Source organism: Geotrypetes seraphini, chromosome 5 (genome assembly GCF_902459505.1).
Source record: "Geotrypetes seraphini chromosome 5, aGeoSer1.1, whole genome shotgun sequence".
Taxonomy (NCBI): Eukaryota; Metazoa; Chordata; class Amphibia; order Gymnophiona; family Dermophiidae; genus Geotrypetes; species Geotrypetes seraphini.
The window spans coordinates 1,016,611-1,039,118 of NC_047088.1; the positions used below are offsets into that span (position 1 = coordinate 1,016,611).

Below are 22,508 nucleotides of genomic sequence, written 5' to 3' on the forward strand. Positions count from 1 at the left end.
TGGTAAAAACCAAATCATGAATTTATGGCAGCAATATTAAAAAGCAGCACCTGAATTCCTTATCAGATTTGAATAAATGCAGAAACTCTTGTCCTCACCTTGAGATCAGGTCTTTCTTTCATTTTCTTGGGTTTTTTCTCAGGTGGACCCTTCAGCTTCTCCTTTTCCTGATTCCGTTTAAGTCGTCTCAACTGTTCCTGAATCCTACGCCGCTCTTTCCTCATTTCTTCTCTATGCTGCTCATCAAACAGGGCAAATTTACGGCTAAAAAATAAACACACCATCACTATTAATTCCTAGCACCAAAAATCATTGCTTCCAGCATAGTGAACTCAACTCCTTACCAATCTTTTTTATCCTTGCACCACATGCCTCTTTCTAGCATCCTCCTCAAAGTGAATTTATTGTATTCTTTGTCCTCGTGTCTGTTCCCTCAAAATTAGCTTCTGGTTTCCTCTAAACACTTCTACCCCTCATAATATGTAGCAAATCTGCACATTCCTCCCAGCATCCTATAGAGCAGTGTTTTTCAACCGCTGTTCCGCGGCACACTAGTGTGCCGCGAGATGTTGCCTGGTGTGCCGTACGGTCAGGGCCGCCATCAGGGCAGTACCACCAGTCCTGCATTCAGGGGCCCGGAGCTGACAGGGGACCCGGGCTCCCCCAGGGTCCTAGGCCACAGTCTAGGGAGAGGGGCGGTCCGCCCCACGTGGACAGGAGAGAGCTGGACGGGGGACCCGCGGAGTTCAATACATCTCGAGCCGCGAGGCTCATCTTCTGTTCCTGCCTGCCCTGCAGCTAACATATAGCCGATCGCAAGCGTTCCCCGATGTCAGCGCTGACGTCGGAGGGAGGGCTTAAGCAAAGCCTGCCCTCCAACGTCAGTGCTGACGTCGGAGAATACTTCCGTTCGGCTATTTGTGCGCGGCAGGGCAGGCAGGAAGCAGAAGACAAGCCTCGCAGCTTGAGCTTCGTTTTGCTGAGAAAGTTGCAAAGATGGGCTGGGAGGCAAACACGGAACACAAAAGGGGGGAGGGAGTGCATTTTGGACACAAGGCATGAACTTGGGAGAGAGGAAGGGAGGGAAAGAGATGCTGAGGTGGGGGAGGGAATGCGTTTTTGGACACAGAAGAAATGGACTTGGGAGAGAGGAAGGGAGGGAAAGAGATGCTGAGGTGGGGGAGGGAATGCGTTTTTGGACACAGAAGAAATGGACTTGGGAGAGAGGAAGGGAGGGAAAGAGATGCTGAGGTGGGGGAGGGAATGAGTGTTTGGACACAGAAGGCATGGACTTTGGAGAGAGGAAGGGAGGGAAAGAGATGGTTGTGTACACGGGGAATAGAAGAAAGGAGAATTTTTGGTCATAGGGAGGGATTGAGGTACAGATAGTGGCATACCAGGGTGGGGGGGGCAGTCTGCCCCACCCCGGGTTTACGTCCCAAGGGGGTGCACAGCTGGCCACCCTCCAGTGTTGTCCCTAGGCCGGCAAACTGCGGCTCTTTAGCCACTTGAGTGCCACCGCCGCCATCGGGAACAGGCCGGCGCCAAGTTCTCCCTGCTTTTCCCTGTGGGGCCGGCCAACTCTCGCCACTCGCGTCAATTCTGACGTCGGAGAGGACGTTCTGGGCCAGCCAATCGCTGCCTGGCTGGCCTAGAACGTCCTCTCCGACGTTAGAATTGACAACGGGTGGCGAGAGTTGGTCGGCCCCGCAGGGAAGAGAAGCAGGGAGAACTTGGCGCCGGCCTGTTCCCGATGGCGGCGGTGGCACTCAAGTGAATTACTTTATATATAGTCAATATAGGCACAGAGTTAAATTTTTTAACATTTTCTAATGGTGGTGTGCCTCGTGATTTTTTTCATGAAACAAGTGTGTCTTTGCCCAAAAAAGTTTGAAAAACACTGCTATAGAGTGACCTGAATAGGCTTCTGCTCCTGCTATCCATTGCTTCATCCAGGCACTTCCTAGGTGCAGGGGAGATTAGCAACCCATTTTCATATTTCTCATCCACTATCTTAACCACTTTGGACACTCTTGCTCCTTGCATTCCCCATCCCGCAAAGTGTACCTAACCCCATCCTAATCTCCAGAATCCTTTAACTATATAATCTTTATTTCCTTTACTGTATCCTCAATTGTATTTTTAACTTGAATACCAAGATATTTAAATCCTTCTTCCTTCCATATGAACGGAAAAGCGTCAAATAGTCCTTTTACACAATAAACATTTAAAAGTATAAGTTCAGACTTACTCCAGTTAATTTTATAACCTGAAAATTTGCCAAATATATCAATTAATTCCAATAGACAAGATAATGTAGACTCTGGATTCCTCAAATAAAGTAAAATATCATCCGCATATGCCGAAATTTTATATTCCATATCAGAATATGGAATACCCTGTATCCCCCTTGCTTGTTGTATTGCTAACAATAAGGGTTCTAATACAACATCAAATAACAAAGGAGATAAAGGACAACCTTGTCTAACTCCCCTCTGCAATTGGAAACCCTCAGATAACATATTATTAATATTTAATCTTGCAATCGGGAAGCTATACAGTGTTTTTACCATTTGTATAAATCCAGAACCTATACCAAACCAGTCTAAAGCCTGATACATAAAATTCCATTCTACCCTATCAAATGCTTTTTCTGCATCCAAAGAAACTGTAAAAGCCGGTTCATCCAATTTTTTTGATAAATTTAACATATGAAACAATAATCTAGAGTTATTAGAGGAGTGTGTTTTAGCAACAAAACCAGTCTGGTGCGTGTCTATAATATGTGGGAGAGCTTTGGCTAATCTCAAAGCCAAAATTTTCGCCAAAAGTTTATTATCCACATTTATTAAAGATATAGGCCTGTAGTTCGAAACCAAAGTAGGATCTTTATTTGGCTTAGGCAAAACAATTACTACTGATTCAGCCATAGTTCCATTTTATACCACCTTTTATAAGTTGTGTCTGATATAAATTTAGTAAATAAGGGGAAAGGACATTTTGAAATGTTTTATAAAATTCTACTGTATATCCATCACCACCTGGAGCGGATCCAACTCTAAGAGACCTCAATACTGTTTCTAATTCTTTTAGTGATATAGGTTCATCTAAACTCCGTTTTATATGATCAGGAACCTTAGGTCCAATAATTAAATCTAAAAAATTTTTACCATCTTTTTGCCTCTCCAAATAAGGCTCGGAAGAATATAGGTCCTTATAAAATTTTAGAAATTGTTTTAAAATTAGATCCGTTTGATTGGTTATGATACCACTATCATCTTTTATCTCATTAATGTTAGTTCTTTTTTTTGCTTTAAGGTAATTTGCCAATAATCTTCCCGCCTTATTAGAATTTCCATAATACATTGTCTGTTTGGAAAACAAATCCCTTCTTATCATTTTTGAAGCTAATTCATTATATTTACCTTTTGCTTTTAAAAGAGCTTGCAATACATCATGTTCCCATTTACTTACCAATTTAGCTTCTAGTACTTTAATTTCTCTTTCCAATTCTATGAACTGCATTTTAATCTGTTTCCTAACAAAAGCCGAATAGGATATAATATGACCTCTCATAGTCGCTTTAAAGGCGTCCCATACATTTTCAATAGATGTATCTTCTACTAAATTAATTTGAAAGAAATCACTAATTTGTGTTTTAAAATTTTCTAAAAATTTGGCATCCACAAGCAATGCATTATCAAATCTCCAAAGAGGTCTTCTTTTCTCTAATTGATCTAATTGTAATTCTATCCATTCTCCCGCATGATCCGAAATAATAATGGGATCAATGGAAGCCTTAATCACTTGTTGCACCTTATGTGATGAAATAAAAATATAATCTATTCTTGAAAATGACTTATGGACCTGTGAACAAAATGAAAATTCCTGATCATTACAATGAAGAATATGCCATATATCCTTCAAATCACATGATTGAACCAAATTATCTAAGCCTAAAGATTTTATACTTTTACCTGGTTTTTTATCCATTAATGGATCCATTACAGCATTAAAATCTCCAGCCACCACTAAATTAGAAGCAGCCAGTGGTAACAACATACTCTGCAACTTTTTAAAGAATTCTGATTGATTCGAATTAGGGGCATATATATTGAACAACGTCAGGGTATTATTCCCCATACTCATATCAACCTGTAACCATCTTCCATGTGGATCCGAATTTACTACTTTAAAATTGGCCATACACTTTTAATTTATAAGAACTGCTACCCCTGCTTTTTTACCTGCTGCTGGAGTGAAAAAACACTCTTTCACCCACCCACCCACTAGTTTCTGTGATTCCTTTATACTAAGATGAGTCTCCTGCAAACAATAAACATCCGCATTTTGCTTTTTTAAAAATGATAATACCTTTTTCCTTTTGATTACATAATTCAGGCCATTGACATTAATAGAAAATATCTTAAAAGACATAATATATTTTAAACTCATCATCATAATCTTCCTTTTCCCCTCTTCCAAATCTAAAATCTAAAGAAATTTTCCCAATGGCACACATCTTTACCCCTAAATTACCCAATCCCTTATTAATCTTTGTCTTAATCATCCCAGTAATACCTTTAATACCCACCTTCTTCCCCCCTCCCCCCCAATATAATGACTGCTTAAGGACACACATTGGACCAGTAATCCCAACTTTTCCCCTCCCCCCAGGCAACCAATATTTATTAATAACCCCTTTATCATATATTAAGACAAACTCACTATCCCCCTCAATGTATCTAATTATATCTCTCTTCTAATCATAAAACCTTTTCCTATTACCATTTTAAAGTAATTAATTTCTCTATCTGTTATTTAACCTTTGATCACATAACCATATTTATTTCCTAACTTTCCATTAATGCATCTTTATATTCTCCTCAATCTCCATTTCATTCCCCAAACATATCATGTTATTTATTCTCAATATTCTACATATAACCTTATGTTCTAAATATTTACTATTGTAGTTCATCTACCAATATCAATCCTTTTGTTTACCTTACTATATATACTTTATACATTATGAAATTTATTTTATTTCATTCAACAAAATTCTAACATAAACATATATTTAATAGAGTACTATCATTTATCGTATATCTCATATTATCCAATCAATCAACCTCTATCTTCCTTTTAATATCCAAAAGCAAATATCCATATCTTCATACATATCATTAAAAATTGTTATCAAATATATAAGTTTTTATCTTCTCTTTATATATAAACATTTTTAATTCATTGTCAAGAATAAAATTTTTCCCTTTTTCATTTAAAAAAAATTTTTTTTTTAATTTTTTTTTTTATTAATGTTATTAATATTTTTTTATTGTTTTTTATTTTATTTATTATTAATGTTATTATTTTTATTTTAATTTTTAATTTTTTCTTATTTTTTTTATTTTTAATATTTTTCCTTTTCCAAATTAAATCCAATCCTTTTGAAACTATAATACCACAAAATCAATCCTTAAATTTAATCATTTAGCTATCTCCTTCAGCTACCTATAAATTCCTATTATGCATCTTTCTTTTATATTATTAATTCTTTCTTTACTTTACTTGCATCTAAATGCCATAGAACTTGTCATGTCTATAATTAGTCCATTCTGCATTCTTCTTCTTGTCCTTTCATTCTTTACTTTTCCTCATTTACTGACTTAAGTTGACTGATCTTTCATATTTATTTCTTTGTTTCATCCATCATATCTTAAGTCTCCTGACTTCCAACTGTCATTTTATTTAATGTCCTTCCAGTCTACCAATCCTGCTTTCTTCTTCTTCACATCCATTTATTTTCTTGTCCATTCTTTACTTTTCCCCTTTTGTTAACTTGTCAAGTTAACTATTCCTTCATGTTCATTCCTTACTCCAGCAATCCAGCCTTCAGTCCCCTAAAGTTCAGTCTAATAACTTCACTTAATGACTTTCCAGTCCATCCTTCTTGCTTCTTTCTTCTTTACATTCTTTTATTGTCTTTTCCACTTGTCCATTTATATTTCCTGTTCTTTGTTGCTTATTCCTCTTTCTCCATCAAACAGAAGTCCCATAACTCTTTATATAAACTTTTATTCAATATCCTCCAATCCGATCTTAATACCTTTTCCTTCATTTCAGCACCCATTATGCTAAAATGACATAGGTTCTGATTTTGAAAGAAAAGTCTTTAGCTTCTCCGGGTCAACAAAATACAAAGATTTATACCCACAAGATACCCTCATTTTTGCTGGGTAATATAACCCATACTTATATCCTTTTTCTTTTAATTGAGGTCTCAGATTGAGGAATTGCTTCCTAATGTTTGCTGTATTTTTAGCAAAGTCTGCTAAAAACCATATTTTGGACCCTTTATAATTTAAGTTTTTATCTCGTTTGGCAGCATTTAAAATTTCTATTGCTTGCTGGTATCTTAACATCTTGAATATCAATGGCCTTGGTCTCCCTTGGTTTTCCACATGTTTTGTTGGAATCCTGTGTGCACGTTCTATTTCCAAAGGCTGTTTGAAATCCAACTGCAGTAATTTAGGTATTAAATTTTCTAAAAACTGTATGGCATTTCCTCCTTCCAAATTTTCTTGTATTTCAAAAAGTTTTATATTTTTCCTTCTACCACGGTTTTCATAATCTTCCAGCTGATTTTTCAGTTGAATAATTTCCAAACTGTCATTTTTACAAATTCTTTCTGCACATTCCAAAACCTCCATTTTAGCTTCCAGATCCGTTGTTCTTTTGTTTGTCACTTCCATCTGCCTATGTATATTCAATATTTCTTCCTTCATTTCTGCCATGCTGTTTACATTTTCTTTTAACATTTGTTTTATTCGTCTTAATTCCCCCATAACTTCGGCTTTACTTAGCTCTTCCGATTCGTCTCCCGGAAGCGGAACCTTACACGGGGTAATTTGATCCTGCTTCTGCCTTTTCGCCGCTCCCCCGGTTTCATTTTTACTCTGCCTCGTACTCGCCATGCTCCCGCACTTTCCCTGAAACTTTTCCACCGAAACTCAAGCCGCAATAATAATCTTTTTTATTCAGCCGTTGTCCAGGTAAGAGGAGCACCGCGATCACACGTCCATCTTGTGTGCGCGCCAAGCCACGCCCCCCAATCTTTATTTATATACAGTGGTACCTCGGTTTACGAGTGCACCGGTTTACGAGTGCACCAGTTTGCGAGTGTTTTGCAAGACGAACAAAACATTCTCAAACTTGGTGCCTCGTAAACCGAGCTTGCCTCGCTGTACGAGCGCCCCCCCCCCGCGATCCGGCATCCCCCGCTTGCGTTGCCCCCCCTCCACCGCGATCCTACTTCCCCCCCAAGCAGTCAATGACACTTCCTTTACCCGACTTGGCACCAGTGCCGGTGCCCGAAGATCCTCCCTCTTCTGGCGCGGCCTGGGCTGGGTGGTGCATCAGAGATCCTCCTTCTTCTGATCTGGGCTGGGCTGGGCTGGACTGGCTTTGAGCATTTGCCGAGATTGAGAGCGAGACCAGAAGGCTTTGAACATGCGCAAATGCTCAAAGCCAGTCCAGCCCAGCCCAGACCAGAAGAAGGAGGATCTCCGACGCACCGCCCAGCCCAGGCTGCGCCAGAAGAGGGAGGATCTTCGGGCACTGGCACTGGTGCCAAGTCGGGTAAAGGAAGTGTCATTGACTGCTCGGGGGGGGGGGGGAAGTAGGATCGCGGTGGAGGGGGGGCAATGCGAGTGGGGGGAGGATGCCGGTTCGCAGGGGGGGAAGCCGGATCGCGGGGAGGGGTTTGGAACAGCGTCGGATTCCTCAAGGTGGGGGGAGAATGGAGCAGCACCGGTAGCCTCAGGGTGGTGAGGAGGTGGAACCAATCAAAGCAGTTTCCCTTACTTCCTATGGGGAAACTTGCTTTGATATACGAGCAATTTGGTTTACGAGCATGCTTCTGGAACGAATTATGCTCGTGAACCAAGGTTCCACTGTACCGCCAATACCTCATGGAAGATCTCAGCGGTTTACATAAAATAAATTATCTAATACAATATTATGAACTGGTTAACATAAACTTATATCTTTTTAAGTACAAATTCATCAAACAGATAGGTCTTTTTTGACACTTTTAAAGTTATTTTGTTAATTAATCTTAATAGGTAAAGTTTTCCATTCTGACTATATGCATTTAACATTATTGCTGAATTTCTTCCTGTCTGCTACTGCATTTGCCAAGCAAGAGTGCTATGTCCATTTGACAAACTCTTTTGCCTCCAACCCTTGCCATTTCTTTGTAATTCTGAAGTGCCTCCAACTCCAATCCTCCTCCTCACTACCATATACAGTATACTTGAATATAAACCAAGATTTCTGGGCCAAAAAAGGGCTGAAAAATGGGGGTCTGATCCACCAGCTGATCATGGGTGCAACTGAACTCCTGATGGGCTATAAGCTTCCATGTGCAAGAATCCTCCCCTCCGCCACAATGTACACCAAAGCAGCTGTCCACCTTACCCCCCTCCCCCAATTAATACATGCACCATCATCCTTCATAGATATCCCCCCTCAGCTGACATTGCACTTACGATTGAAGAAAGCTGCTGCTGCTGCAGCCACCGAACCTGAAGTAAGCAACTTCCACCGGTGCGGGGCTTTGATCACTCAAGGCCTGCCAGCTCCCACTCTCTCCGAGATTCTTCAATCATAAGCGTAATGCCGGCTGAGGGAGGATGTCTAGGAAGAATAGTGGTGCCTGTATTAGGTTTGATGGCTGCAGCAACAGCTCTCTTCAACATCAGGGGTGGCAGCAGCAGTAGTAGCAGCTTTCTTCAACGGTAAGCATGATGCTGGCTTGGGGTAGGAGGGCTTTTTCTTAGAAGGACATGGAAGCCACTAGTTCTCCAGGCTGCTTCACTCACTTCACTTCTGCTAGGGCCTCCTTTCTACTGTACCCCCTTTTATCTCTCTGTTTACATTCTTCCTCACCCTTCATCCTCCCAACTACGTACATTTGTCCTAGCTGAGGGAGGCTGGGTTGATGAATGAAGTCCTCAATGGCTGGCTGGGGGGGGGCATCCATGAAAGATAGTGGGTGGGGGGGTTTGCTATAAGTGTTGCTGTGCTTGCTTAATTAATTGAGGGTTAAGGTGGGGATTATGGAGCTGAGCACTTAGTACGAATGGGTGGACTAGATAGGGCATACAGGTTTGTTGGGGGGAGGGGATCTGTTTATACCTTTCTGTTCTACAGTATGTTACTGCTTCTTACCTTCAAGCTCATGTAGCCACTAGGGAACCTTCATGGGAAGACACCAAAATACATTTTTCTCAAAGGCTTCTCAGGCTACCAGGGGATGTGGGAACAGAGGAACTGTTTAAACTGCTGTTATTGTAAATGCTGGGTGGTTCTGGTGCTAATAAAAATATTTAAAGTTTAATAAAACTGTGTTAAAAACTTATGGCCTGGATGTCTAATCTTTGAAGACTCTCTCACCACAATCACCCAAATTTCTGCTCCCAGTTTAAATTCAAGTCAACCTTTTTTCCTCATTTTTTTGGGGGAAAAGGTCACCTTGGTTTATATTCAAGTATATATGGTACTTCCATGGCAGGGTTCATAAGGGTACTTTTGAGTTCATTTTCCTAACACTACTCCTAAGTCTATCACCCCAAAACCTCATTTTATGCCCTCTACTTTTAGCATATTCCCTTCTCTGCAAAATATTTATTTTTATATTAATACATTTCAAGTATTTAAATGTCTGTATCATATCAATCCTATCCCTCCTCTCCTTTAGAGTATACATATTTTCTTCCAGTCTCTTCTTGTACATCTTTTGGCGCAAAACCTCTATCATTTTCGTCGCCTTCAAGTTTTCTTATATTTTTAGGCCTCCAAAACTGAACACAATACTCCAAGTGGGGCCTCACCAACAACCTGTACAGGAGCATCCACACCTCCTTTCTTCTGCTGGTTATGCCTCTCTCTATACAATCTACCATACTTCTGGCTACAGCCACCGCCTTGTCACACTGTTTCCTCGCCTTCAGACACTATCACTCTAAGGTCCCCTACAAGTTAGTTTTTCTAAAGTCTAGAATCTTTGCTTTTGAATGAGCCCTCTCTATACCCATCCTAATATTAAACCATACCATGCAGTGATCACTGGATGCCAGATAATCACCCACTGTAAGATCAAAAACACTTTCCCTGTTTGTAAGTACTAAGGGCTAGATTCACTAAACAAACTGATTGTGTACCGATCGGTTTGCAAGCTCTTTGTGACCAAATTTCCCTCCAACCCCATTCACTAACGCCTGTAGCGATCCGATCCTCCCATGCAAATTAGTAAAACCCCATGCAAAATAGCCAAGCAATTGATTCACTAACAATTGCTTGGCTATTTTGAATCAGGTTTTACTACTGTCAAACCCGACTGCTGCAGACATGTCGGTAGCTAAGTTACCTTTTTATTTAAATATACACTTTCACCAAAACAATATGATAAATGTCACATAAAAAAGTGAACAGTACTGCTGCAGTTTCAATAAAGGGAGTTTCAAATAAATGGAGGAAAAGCCTCAGACTGCGCGCATGCTCAAGGCCCAGCACAGGAAGCAGATTTTCGGGCACCGGCACCAACGCACAGGACATGCTGGTGCCGGTGCCGATGCGGAGGCTACACTGGAAGTAAGAAGAGGGTTCGGGTGGGTTGGGGGATCTCAGGTTGCAGCGGTGGGGGGGGGTGCCCGATGGCGGTGGGGGGGGGGGGTTCCAGATCGCGGGGGGGGGGAAGGTGCCGGTTCGCGGGGGGGGGGGGGGCGCTCGTACAGCGAGGCAAGCTCGGTTTACGAGGCACCAAGTTTGCGAATGTTTTGCTCGTCTTGCAAAACACTCGCAAACCGGTGCACTCGTAAACCAAGGTACCACTGTAGGTGGAGCAGGAGGGGTACTCAGTCCATCCTGCTTCTTAGGCCTCCCTCCATGATAGCACCGTCTTCGGTAGCAGGAGGAAGCACAAAGTCCTGCTCCTGCTGCTCTCCGGGGCCACTATGCAGTACGGGCCTTAGGCCACACCCCAGTGCATCATGTGATGCACGGGGAGGGGGCCTAAGGCCCTGATTGGCAGAGGCACCTCGGGCTCCTCCCTTGGGAGGGGCCTTCGGGCACCTCAGCCAATCAGGAACTTTCTTAGGGAGGAGTCTAAGGAAGTCCCTGATTGGCCATAAACAAACCCCCTCCTTTTCTTCCTACCCTGTCTTTCCTGAACAGATTATAGCCCAATATAATTACATCTCAGTTCTCCTTGAACCATGTCTCTGTGATTGCCACTATATCCAACTCATCTTCTTCCATCACAGTTTCTAGATCCAGAATCTTGTTTCCCATACTTTGAGCATTAGTATATACTGCTTTATTTATTTAATTTATTTATTTAGATTTCTATCCCATCCACACATGAGCTCAGAACGGGTTACAAAAGAACATTTACAGTAGATTACAGTAGATACATTTAGTCAGAATATATTACACATTCATTGCCCCCTTTTTCCCATCCATGTAGAGGTATTCAGTGATTTACTTGCCTAAGGGCTTATACTCACCTTAGGGCTTTGATCACCCTGCCCCATCACTTCTAGTTTAAAGCCCTCTTCAGCAGATTAGCCAGCCTGCTGCCAAAGATACTGCTTCCCTTCTTTGATAGATACACACCATCCCCGCTCAGCAGCCCTTGGAAAATCATCCCATGGTCCAGGAAGCCAAAACGTTCTCAACAACACCATCCACATACTCATTCCTAGTACCTATAACCTGACACTAGGTCCATGTGTCTTCAATACCTACTCTCAATCCTGTATAAGCAACTCCGACTATCATCCTCTCTCTTTTATCTCTGAAATCTCAGGTGGCGAGAGTTGTGCAACTTGCATACTTTGCTATGCAAAAGTTATCTAAGCTGAAGAATACTTTATCTAGCTGGGATTTTAAACAGGTGCTACCGTATCAAAGCATTACAGACTGTTCAGAATTCAGCAGCTAGGATTTTGATGGGTACATCCTATCTTGAAGATGCTTACTGGCTGCCAGTTCGCTTCCGTATACAATTTAAAATTCTGAAATTTGTCCAGCAAGGAATCTATGACACTTTACTTGATTATTTATTAAAGTGTTTGGCATTGTATAAACCGACTGGATCACTGAGGTCTGAAAAATGTTCACTACTGGATGCGTGTAAAAGGGAGGAAGTGAGATATGGGAGCACAATGAAGTCTTGCTTTTCTACTGCGGGTCCTGTTTTATTGAACGTATTGTCAGGAATTTTGAGATTTTATGGAGATTTGTTGAAGTTTAGAAAATTACTGAAAACACATTTCTTTGCTCAAGCCTTTTTATTGATGTAAAAAGGTCATAGTTAGTTTGTGAGATGGGACTCTTCCTTTTTAATTCCTGTTTTATATTATTGGTAGATAAGTTATGTCCTTTCATATTATGTATGTTTATTGTGAGCCACTTAGGCATTAAGCAGATTATAAATATTTTAAATAAATAATTATACTAACCCAGTGCACATCCAAACTAAAGAAAAGGCTCTATTCAGCAGTACACACTGCTTCCAACTTGACAGAAATAGTTGTAGAGTAAAAAGAATTTGACCTCATTAACCTTTATATCAATCTGTAAACTCTTACATGAATTCTTCATCTTTGGTGGTCCGAATTCGACTGTAAGCATCGATGACCGTGGATTTACGAACCGTCTCACAGCGGACATACTCTTTTCCATCCTCATCTCTAAATGTGCGATATATTTTCAGCCGCCGCCCAGTAGCAGAAGAATTTAGGCTGGTCACTGAGGCAGTATCATCATCTTTGTGTGACCCTGCTGAGGTAGCAGATCCAGAAGCTAAAAGTAAAACAGGAACAGAAAATCCTCAAAGAACAATGAAATCAACATTCTTTATCAATAGTCTAAATTATATCCCAAACTGAGAAGAGAGTTTAAGATGAAATCACATCTTGTTACTCACATAATCCTTTCCTATCCTTTTTCTCCTTCTTGCTTTTCTCCTTATCGTTGCCACTATCCTCTCCCATAAGCATTCGCTGTAGCTCTTTCCTCTCTTGCTCTTCTCGTTCTCGAGAGAGCTGGGAACTTGTTTTTTTATTCTGTAACATATTTTCAATATTCTTTCCCATCTCTTCAAAGTCACTGTCTTCTGCGGAGCTGCTGTCGGTGTCTGTGGACAACACTTCTACTGATTCCAAAACTCTGATAAGAAAAGGTAACACTGGTCAACAACAAAAAAAGGTTTCTTTGCTACTGAGAACTTAAGAAGTGTTCTTAGTTAATTTAATGATACTGATTTCAGATCTGTAATTGAAATTCAGCTAGCATATCTGCTTTCTGACAGTTTACCTATCGGCACAATATTGCAAGTATGAACTGTGTCCCACCAAACTTGTGTTAAGGAGTTTACTCTGAAAACTAACACCAAGACAATAAGGAGACATGTTACAGCATACGCCTCTCTTAACTCACACAAAAGTGATGTCAGCATGTTCAGGAATGTTTGAGACACTTGCTTTTACGCTTGTACTGTACATTGTCTCTCTTTGCAAAAACCAACAATAGGCTCCCATATACTGGGATTGAAATTTCCCTGATATCTGCTTTCCATCACCTTGATATCTTGATGAAATCTTTCCCCATGCTCATTGCTGACATCACCAAGACTGGGTGGGACGAAGTCGAGGTGAAAATGTAAGAAGTGCATTTTAAGTGACATCCTGGCACCCATTAGCTGATCTCCACAAGCTCACAAACCCAAGCTTTATCTTGGTTACCAACTTTACAGACAAAACAATTCATGTATAAACTTTGAAGTATCCTGAACAGATTCTTTCATTGATCTTGTGCAGTAAATTGTCCACATATATAACAGAAATTATCAGGATGGTTAACACAACCTCGTCTTTTCATAATAATTATAATATCTTAGACAGAACCAAACAAAATATAAAAATTCACAGAAAGAAAAAGCAGCACAATCACTTTTTAGTATAAACTTTCAAATTACTGGTATATGTGATCAATGAGCTGTCCTAAAATGCAATATTGTGTTACAGAAACATTAAAAAACAGACGCTTCACGGTAGTGTTATTGACGAAAATGATATAAACACAAACTGACGCATAATGTAAAAACAGGATGTGATAGACAGCTGTTTTCAGATTTAAAATCAGCATGTGGCCCTTGTTAAGGTACAGTTAACAGAACTCCAGTAGCAAAATGCTTGTTGACCAGAGTAATGAGACAGATTAATATATTCTATATCTAAATCAGAGAAGAATGTGTGCAAACTGCAACTATTAGACTGCAAGACATCAATGGAAAACAACTTAATACAGGAAAGATGAATGGGGAAGAGAAGAAAAAGGAAGGAAAAATAAACATTTATTTCTTAGAGATACACTATGGCCCTCATTTTACAATCCTATTCATAGAAACATGATGGAATTTCTTGCAGAGAAAGTTAGCTTAGCAGGTTTAAAAAGGATTTAGATAATTTCCTAAAAGAAAAGTCCACAAGCCATTATTAAGATGGACGGAAAAATCCACTGCTTATTCTTAGGATAAGCAGCATAAAATCTGTTTTACTCTTGCCAGGTACTTGGGACCTGGGTTGGCCACTGTTAGAAACAGGATACTTGGCTTAATGGATCTTTGGTCTGTCCCAGTGGCAACTCTTATGTACTGTGGAAACAGAGCAAAGTAGACAGCTCAGAACCCCACATAGAAATAAAAAACTACAGAACCAACAAAAAAATTACAAATATGAAAAGAGAATTTGAACTGCAAATATTAATAAGTGAGATGCCACATATTGTACAGTGTAACACTGAAGAAATAGAAACAAATGTATTTCTTCCTTTGCTGATTTGCATTATATGAGGGGAGGAATGGCCTAGTGGTAGAGCTGCTGCCTCAAAACCCTGAGGTTGTGGCATCAATCCCAGCACTGCTCTCCTTGTGACCCTGGACAGGTCACTTGATCCTCCATTGTCCTGGGTACAAAATAAGTACCTGTATATGTGTAAAGAACTTACAAACCCTTCAAAACTATGCAATTTGTATGCTTTGCAAGGTAAACAGATTCACTCACTGTGATGGGGTGTATGTCTCATCACATGTGAGAGTACTTTCCCGAGGGAGGGCTACACCAGAATCTACCCCTCCAGTGGCGTACCAAGGAGGGGCGGTCCGCCCTGGGTGCAGCCTTAGGGGAGTGCACAGCCGGCCAGGTCCAGAAAACTCTACCGGCCCGATCAGCCTGCCTCTCCATGACGTTAATTCTGCTGTCGGAGAGGAAGTTTGGGCCAGCCAATCACTGCCTAGCTGGGCAGAACTTCCTCTCTAACGGCAGAATTGACGTCGGGGAGAGGAATGCTGGTTGGCCCGACGCAGGGAAGACGAGCTTAGGGTATGGTGCAGCTTTAGAAGGGCAAACAAATGTGTCACTGGAAAAAAAAAAATGGAGGCCAGAACTGATCAGGAAATGAGGAACCACAGAGCAGCAAAGCCCCTAGCAATTCAAAGGGAAAAAAAAAAACAGGTTTGCAACCCTAAAAATGCCACAAAGGCCTTTGGAAATCACTAGCCATTTCTTTTTTTTTTTTTTTAATTCTTTATTCGTTTTTAAACTTTCATCAAGTGTACAAGAATCATAATAAACACTATTAATTAGATCACTTGAACATCTTATCACTGTATCTTATAAATATAAATGCAACCCTCCCTCCAAGCCCATTATTCATTATAAGATCATAAACCCTTCTCCTCTTTCATCACTAAGTGGTGTATAATTAATAGAAAAATGGCATTTAATCATGACAAAAAGATGTTAATGGCTCCCATATTTTTATAAAACTTTTATACTTTCCATTCTGTACCGCCAATGATCTTTCCATTCTATATAAGTGACACAACGAATTCCACCAGAAATTAAAATTAAGTCTACTGTGGTCTTTCCAATTATTAGTAATATGTTGGATGGCAACTCCTGTCATGATCAATAAAAGTTTATTGTTACTCGATGATATCTGACTCTTTTTCCTCATGGACATTCCAAATATCACAGTATCATAAGATAACGCTACATGATTTTCCAATAAACAATTTATTTGATCACTAGCCATTTCTATTCAGAAGTAAGCGGGCCACAAGCAGGGAGGGAAGAAACCGCCAACATTCAAGGCAGCAGGGATAAATTGTTTTGCTCTTTGCCTGCAGTGGTGAATTCACCATGAGCAAGACATGCAGGAGATTCCAAATTAAACTCTACAATTAGTAAATCCATCAAGGTTTCACAATGTAGAGCGGTGGTCTTCATTTCAAGGCCCACCAGCTAATGGCAGCATGGAGACCTTTTGGGCAGCTCACGTACCTATCCGGAGTTCCCTTCCTCCCCTAGTAAGATTCAGTGCTTGTTCATTGTTTTCGTTCACAGTGGCGCTGCTGTAACTCTTTGGGTCGCCAGCAGCGTGAGTGAAATAAACACACTGCCTTTGGCGACCCAAAAGCTTTCCTCTGCTACTGCTTCCTGTCCCCGCATAGGCGAGAAGCAGTAGCAGAGAGAAAGCTTCTGGGTCACTGAAGGCAGCATGTTTACTTCATTCATGCTGCCAGTGGCCCAAAGAGTTGCAGCAGTGCTGCTGGGAAGAACAATGAGCAAGCACCGGATCATGACGGGGGAGGGGGGGGAGGAATAGCATGGGGAGAGTAAGAGAGATATAGGAACGCGGGGATGGGAAGAAAAGATTTCAGACATCCAAGGGAAGGGGCTGATAGAGATGCCAGACCACGGGAGGGAGGAAGGAAAGGGGGGAAGAAAGATTGGATGCACAGTCAAGAGAAGAAAGTGCAACCAGAGACTCATGAAATCACCAGACAACAAGGTAGAAAAAATGATTTTATTTTAAAATTTAGTGATCAAAATGTGTCTGAATTTATATCTGCTGTCTATATTTTGCACTATGGCCCCCCTTTTACTAAACCACAATAGCGTTTTTTAGCGCAGGGAGCCTATGAGCGTCGAGAGCAGCCCTGGGCATTCAGCGCAGCTCCCTGCGCTAAAAACTGCTATTGTGCTTTAGTAAAAAGGGAGGGGGGTATTTGTCTATTTTTGTATGGTTGTTACTGAGGTGACAGTGCATAGAGTCATCTGCCTTGACCTCTTTGAAAAACCCCAGAATAGGAATAATTAACATTTTCTCAGCGTACAGTGTGCTTTGTATTTTTTTTTTTAATTTTATTGTTGATAGATCATTTTGACTTGGTCATTTTAAATGTAGCTCGCAAGCTCAAAAAGTGTGGGCACCCCTGAGCTAGAGCGTTGAAGTTGCGTGTTTCTGCCGTAAAGGTCATCTCTAATGCAACCGGAAGTTGCATCAGAGACGACCTTTACAGCAGCCATATGCAACTACAACGCTCTGGCTGCTGTAAGAAGGCAGTTTAAACATCGCCGACCACAGGGCAGGGAGGTTTGTCGGACTGGGCCTGTTGTCCAGGCTGGGGGGGGGGGGAGAAAGCGCCACGAAGGTAAGGGGCAGGGAGGGAGAAAGGAAGAAAAGGTGGGGTGGAGAGGAAAACAGGGTAAAACAGAGGGGGGGAGAAGGACGCTGAAAGCACATGGGGAAGACAGAGGAGGGAGAAGGACGCTGAAAGCACATGGGGAAGACAGAGTGGGAAGAAGATGCTGAATGGAAATGGGGAACAGAGAGTGGGGAGAAGATGCTTAAGGGAAATGAGGAACAGATGGGGAGAAGATGCTGCAGGAAAATGGGTAGAGAGAGTGGGAAGAAGACGCTGAAGGGAAATGGGGAAGAAAGAGTTGGGAGAAGACGTTGGCAGGGAAGAAGACAGAGATGCCAGACTATGGGAGGAGCGGAGGGAAGAAGATGGGTGCCAGACCAATTTGGAAGGAGGGAGAAAGGGAGAGGCACAGTAACAGAGCAAATGGAAAATGCAGAGAGAAGAGGGACAGTGGATGGAAGGAAGAGAGTAACAAGAAGATGAGGAAAGCAGAAACCAGAGAAGACATAGTAACATAGTAACATAGTAGATGACGGCAGATAAAGACCCGAATGGTCCATCCAGTCTGCCCAACCAGATAAAATAAAAACATTTTTTTTTTTTTTTTTTTTTCTTCTTAGCTATTTCTGGGCAAGAATCCAAAGCTTAACCCGGTACTATGCTTGGGTTCCAACTGCCGAAATCTCTGTTAAGACTTACTCCAGCCCATCTACACCCTCCCAGCCTTTTGAAGCCCTCCCCTGCCCATCCTCCACCAAAAGGCCATACACAGACACAGACCGTACAAGTCTGCCCAGTAACTGGCCTAGTTCAATATTTAATATTATTTTCTGATTCTAAATCTTCTGTGTTCATCCCACGCTTCTTTGAACTCAGTCACAGTTTTACTCTCCACCACCTCTCTCGGGAGCGCATTCCAGGCATCCACCACCCTCTCCGTAAAGTAGAATTTCCTAACATTGCCCCTGAATCTACCACCCCTCAACCTCAAATTATGTCCTCTGGTTTTACCATTTTCCTTTCTCTGGAAAAGATTTTATTCTACGTTAATACCCTTCAAGTATTTGAACGTCTGAATCATATCTCCCCTGTCTCTCCTTTCCTCTAGGGCAGTGATTCCCAACCCTGTCCTGGAGGAACACCAGGCCAATCGGGTTTTCAGGCTAGCCCTAATGAATATGCATGAAAGAGATTTGCATATGATGGAAGTGATAGGCATGCAAATTTGCTTCATGCATATTCATTAGGGCTAGCCTGAAAACCCAATTGGCCTAGTGTTCCTCCAGGACAGGGTTGGGAACCACTGCTCTAGGGTATACATATTCAGGGCTTCCAGTCTCTCCTCATACGTATTCTGGCGCAAGCCTCCTATCATTTTCGTCGCCCTCCTCTGGACCGCCTCAAGTCTTCTTACGTCTTTCGCCAGATACGGTCTCCAAAACTGAACACAATACTCTAAGTGGGGCCTCACCAATGACCTGTACAGGGGCATCAACACCTTCTTCCTTCTAGTGACTACGCCTCTCTTTATACAGCCCAGAATCCTTCTGGCAGCAGCCACTGCTTTGTCACACTGTTTTTTCGCCTTTAGATCTTCGGACACTATAACCCCAAGGTCCCTCTCCCCGTCCGTGCATATCAGCTTCTCTCCTCCCAGCATATACAGTTCCTTCCTATTATTAATCCCCAAATGCATTACTCTGCATTTCTTTGCATTGAATTTTAGTTGCCAGGCATTAGACCATTCCTCTAACTTTTGCAGATCCTTTTTCATATTTTCCACTCCCTCTTCGGTGTCTACTCTCTTACAAATCTTGGTATCATCTGCATAAAGGCACACTTTTCCTTCTAACCCTTCAGCAATGTCACTTACATACATATTGAACAGGATTAGCCCCAGCACCGAACCCTGAGGGACTCCACTAGTCACCTTTCCTTCCTTCGAGCGACTTCCATTAACCACCACCCTCTGGCGTCTGTCCGACAGCCAGTTTCTGACCCAGTTCACCACTTTGGGTCCTAACTTCAGCCCTTCAAGTTTGTTCAACAGCCTCCTATGAGGAACTGTATCAAAGGCTTTGCTGAAATCCAAGTAAATTACATCTAGCATATGTCCTCGATCCAGCTCTCTGGTCACACAATCAAAAAATTCAATCAGGTTCGTTTGGCACGATTTACCTTTTGTAAAGCCATGTTGCCTCGGATCCTGTAACCCATTAGATTCAAGGAAATACACTATCCTTTCTTTCAGCAACATTTCCATTATTTTTCCAACAACTGAAGTGAGGCTCACCGGCCTGTAGTTTCCTGCTTCATATCCCTGTGACCACTTTTATGAATAGGGACCACATCCGCTCTCCTCCAATCCCCAGGAATCACTCCCGTCTCCAAAGATTTTGAACAAGTCTTTAATAGGACTCGCCAGAACCTCTCTGAGCTCCCTTAGTATCCTTGGATGTATCCCGTCTGGTCCCATCGCTTTGTCCACCTTCAGTTTTTCAAGTTGCTCATAAACACCCTCCTCCGTGAACGGCGCAGAATCTACTCCATTTTCTCGTGTAACTTTGCCAGACAATCTCGGTCCTTCTCCAGGATTTTCTTCTGTGAACACAGAACAGAAGTATTTGTTTAGCACATTTGCTTTCTCCTCATCACTCTCCACATATTTGTTCCCTGCATCTTTTAGCCTAGCAATTCCATTTTTTATCTTCCTCCTTTCACTAATATATCTGAAAAAATTTTTATCTCCCTTTTTTACATTTTTAGCCATTTGTTCTTCCTCCTGTGCCTTCGCCAAACGTATCTCTCTCTTGGCTTCTTTCAGTTTCACCCTGTAGTCCTTTCTGCTCTCCTCTTCTTGGGTTTTTTTATATTTTATGAACGCCAACTCTTTCGCCTTTATTTTCTCAGCCACTAGGTTGGAGAACCATATCGGCTTCCTTTTTCTCTTGTTTTTATTGATTTTCTTCACATAAAGGTCCGTAGCCATTTTTATCACTCCTTTCAGCTTAGACCACTGTCTTTCCACTTCTCTTATGTCCTCCCATCCTAACAGCTCTTTCTTCAGGTACTTTCCCATTGCATTAAAGTCCGTACGTTTGAAATCTAGGACTTTAAGTATCGTGCGGCCGCTCTCCACTTTAGCCGTTATATCAAACCAAACCGTTTGATGATCGCTACTACCCAGGTGAGCACCCACTCGAAAATTAGAGATACTCTCTCCATTTGTGAGGACCAGATCCAATATCGCTTTTTCCCTTGTGGGTTCCGTCACCATTTGTCTGAGCAGAGCCTCTTGAAAGGCATCCACAATCTCCCTACTTCTTTCCGATTCCGCAGACGGAACATTCCAGTCCGCATCCGGCAGGTTGAAATCTCCCAACAGCAGAACCTCCTCTTTCCTTCCAAATTTTTGGATATCCACAATCAGATCCTTATCAATTTGCTGCGATTGAGTCGGAGGTCTGTAGACTACACCCACGTAGAAAGAAGTTCCATCTTCTCTTTTCAGAGCAATCCATATCGCTTCTTCCTCTCCCCAGGTCCCTTGCATTTCGGTCGCTTGGATATTGATCTTTACATAGAGAGCTACTCCTCCACCTTTATGACCATCTCTGTCCTTCCTAAAAAGATTATATCCCGGTATGTTTGCATCCCATCCATGTGATTCACTGAACCATGTCTCTGTGATAGCAACAATATCTAGATCTGCCTCTAATATCAGGGCTTGCAGATCATGAACTTTGTTGCCTAGACTGCGAGCATTTGTGGTCATCGCTTTCCAGCTATTTTTCAGCGATAATCTCCTTTTTCGTATGGATTTTTGTGTCGTTTCACTTTCCGTTGCAATACTAAGAAATGAGTTGCTGATATTCCGTTGCAATACTAAGAAATGAGTTGCTTATGTTGCAGCCTTTACTACTATCACATCTTTTCTTTTGCCGGGGTGGTCTCTATAATTGTCCTTCGTACATACACCACCCCCACCTTCTAGTTTAAATGCCTAGAAAAATATTGTCTAAATTTCTCTACAAGGTTTCTTTTTCCTGCTGTAGTAATATGTAGCCCATCAGTGCAATATAGCTTCCTGTCCTTCCATGTATTTCCCCATCCTCCTATGTACCTGAAGCCTTCTTGATGACACCAGGCTCTGAGCCATCTATTAAAGTCCTCTGTGTTTTTCACTCTTTGCTCTCCTTTTCCATATGCAGGCAGTATTTCAGAAAAAGCTAAAGTCTTTACAAAAGACAAAGGTAGAACAAAAATTTTCTATTTATATTGCTTTAGGAGACATGTGTCACTGTTTCTGTGGTGTTGCATTGTATGCAGAGTCCAGCTTCTTGGTGGTTCAATTTAACCTTTGTCTATGTATTTCTATTTTACCCCCCTTTTACAAAACTGTGGAGCATTTTTTAGCGCCAGCCGTGGTGGTAGCAGCTCTGATGCTCAGAATTCTATGAGCGTCAGAGCTGTTACCACCGTGGCTAAAATTCACACTACAGTTTTGTAAAAGGGGGAGGGGTTAGTTTGTGATGACATATTCCATACTAGGCAAAGGTGTTTTCTGTGTTCTGTGTGTTCGAAAGACATGGTTTTCTGTTAGGATTGATGGTGTAGGATTGATCTGTACTAGTCTGGCTTGTTTAGTTTTACAATGGGTGTATTGATGTTGTACTGCTCACTGCAGTATGTAAGATGCTACCTTTTCCTAGGTACTCATGTGTGACATGTGGCTTGTTACTAAAAATCATGCTTTTTGTACAGATGGGGGGGTGCCAAAAATGATGGGCCCCAGGTGTCACATATGCTAGGTACGCCACTGACCCCTCCTCAGAGTTCCCATGGGAAAAAGGTAACCAGGGTTAAAAAGGGAATAGCTGTGTTCAACTAGTTCCTAATGGGGTGGTTCTAGTCATAGAGAAAGACTAGGTGGATGGTGTTAGGAACC

At 41.7% G+C, this 22,508-nt stretch overlaps 1 protein-coding gene across 5 annotated transcripts in view; it reads right to left on the reverse strand.

The window, feature by feature from the left end:
• Positions 1–22,508, reverse strand: part of TAF1 (TATA-box binding protein associated factor 1) — a 596,267-nt gene that overhangs the window by 217,378 nt on the left and 356,381 nt on the right. For all 5 annotated transcript variants that reach the window (XM_033945528.1, XM_033945529.1, XM_033945526.1 and 2 more), the window contains 3 exons: positions 12,995–13,236; positions 12,657–12,870; positions 99–264 (listed from right to left, as the gene is read on the reverse strand). In XM_033945528.1, coding sequence (XP_033801419.1) covers positions 99–264; positions 12,657–12,870; positions 12,995–13,236 — 622 coding nt within the window. The remainder of the gene's footprint in view (positions 1–98; positions 265–12,656; positions 12,871–12,994; positions 13,237–22,508) is intronic.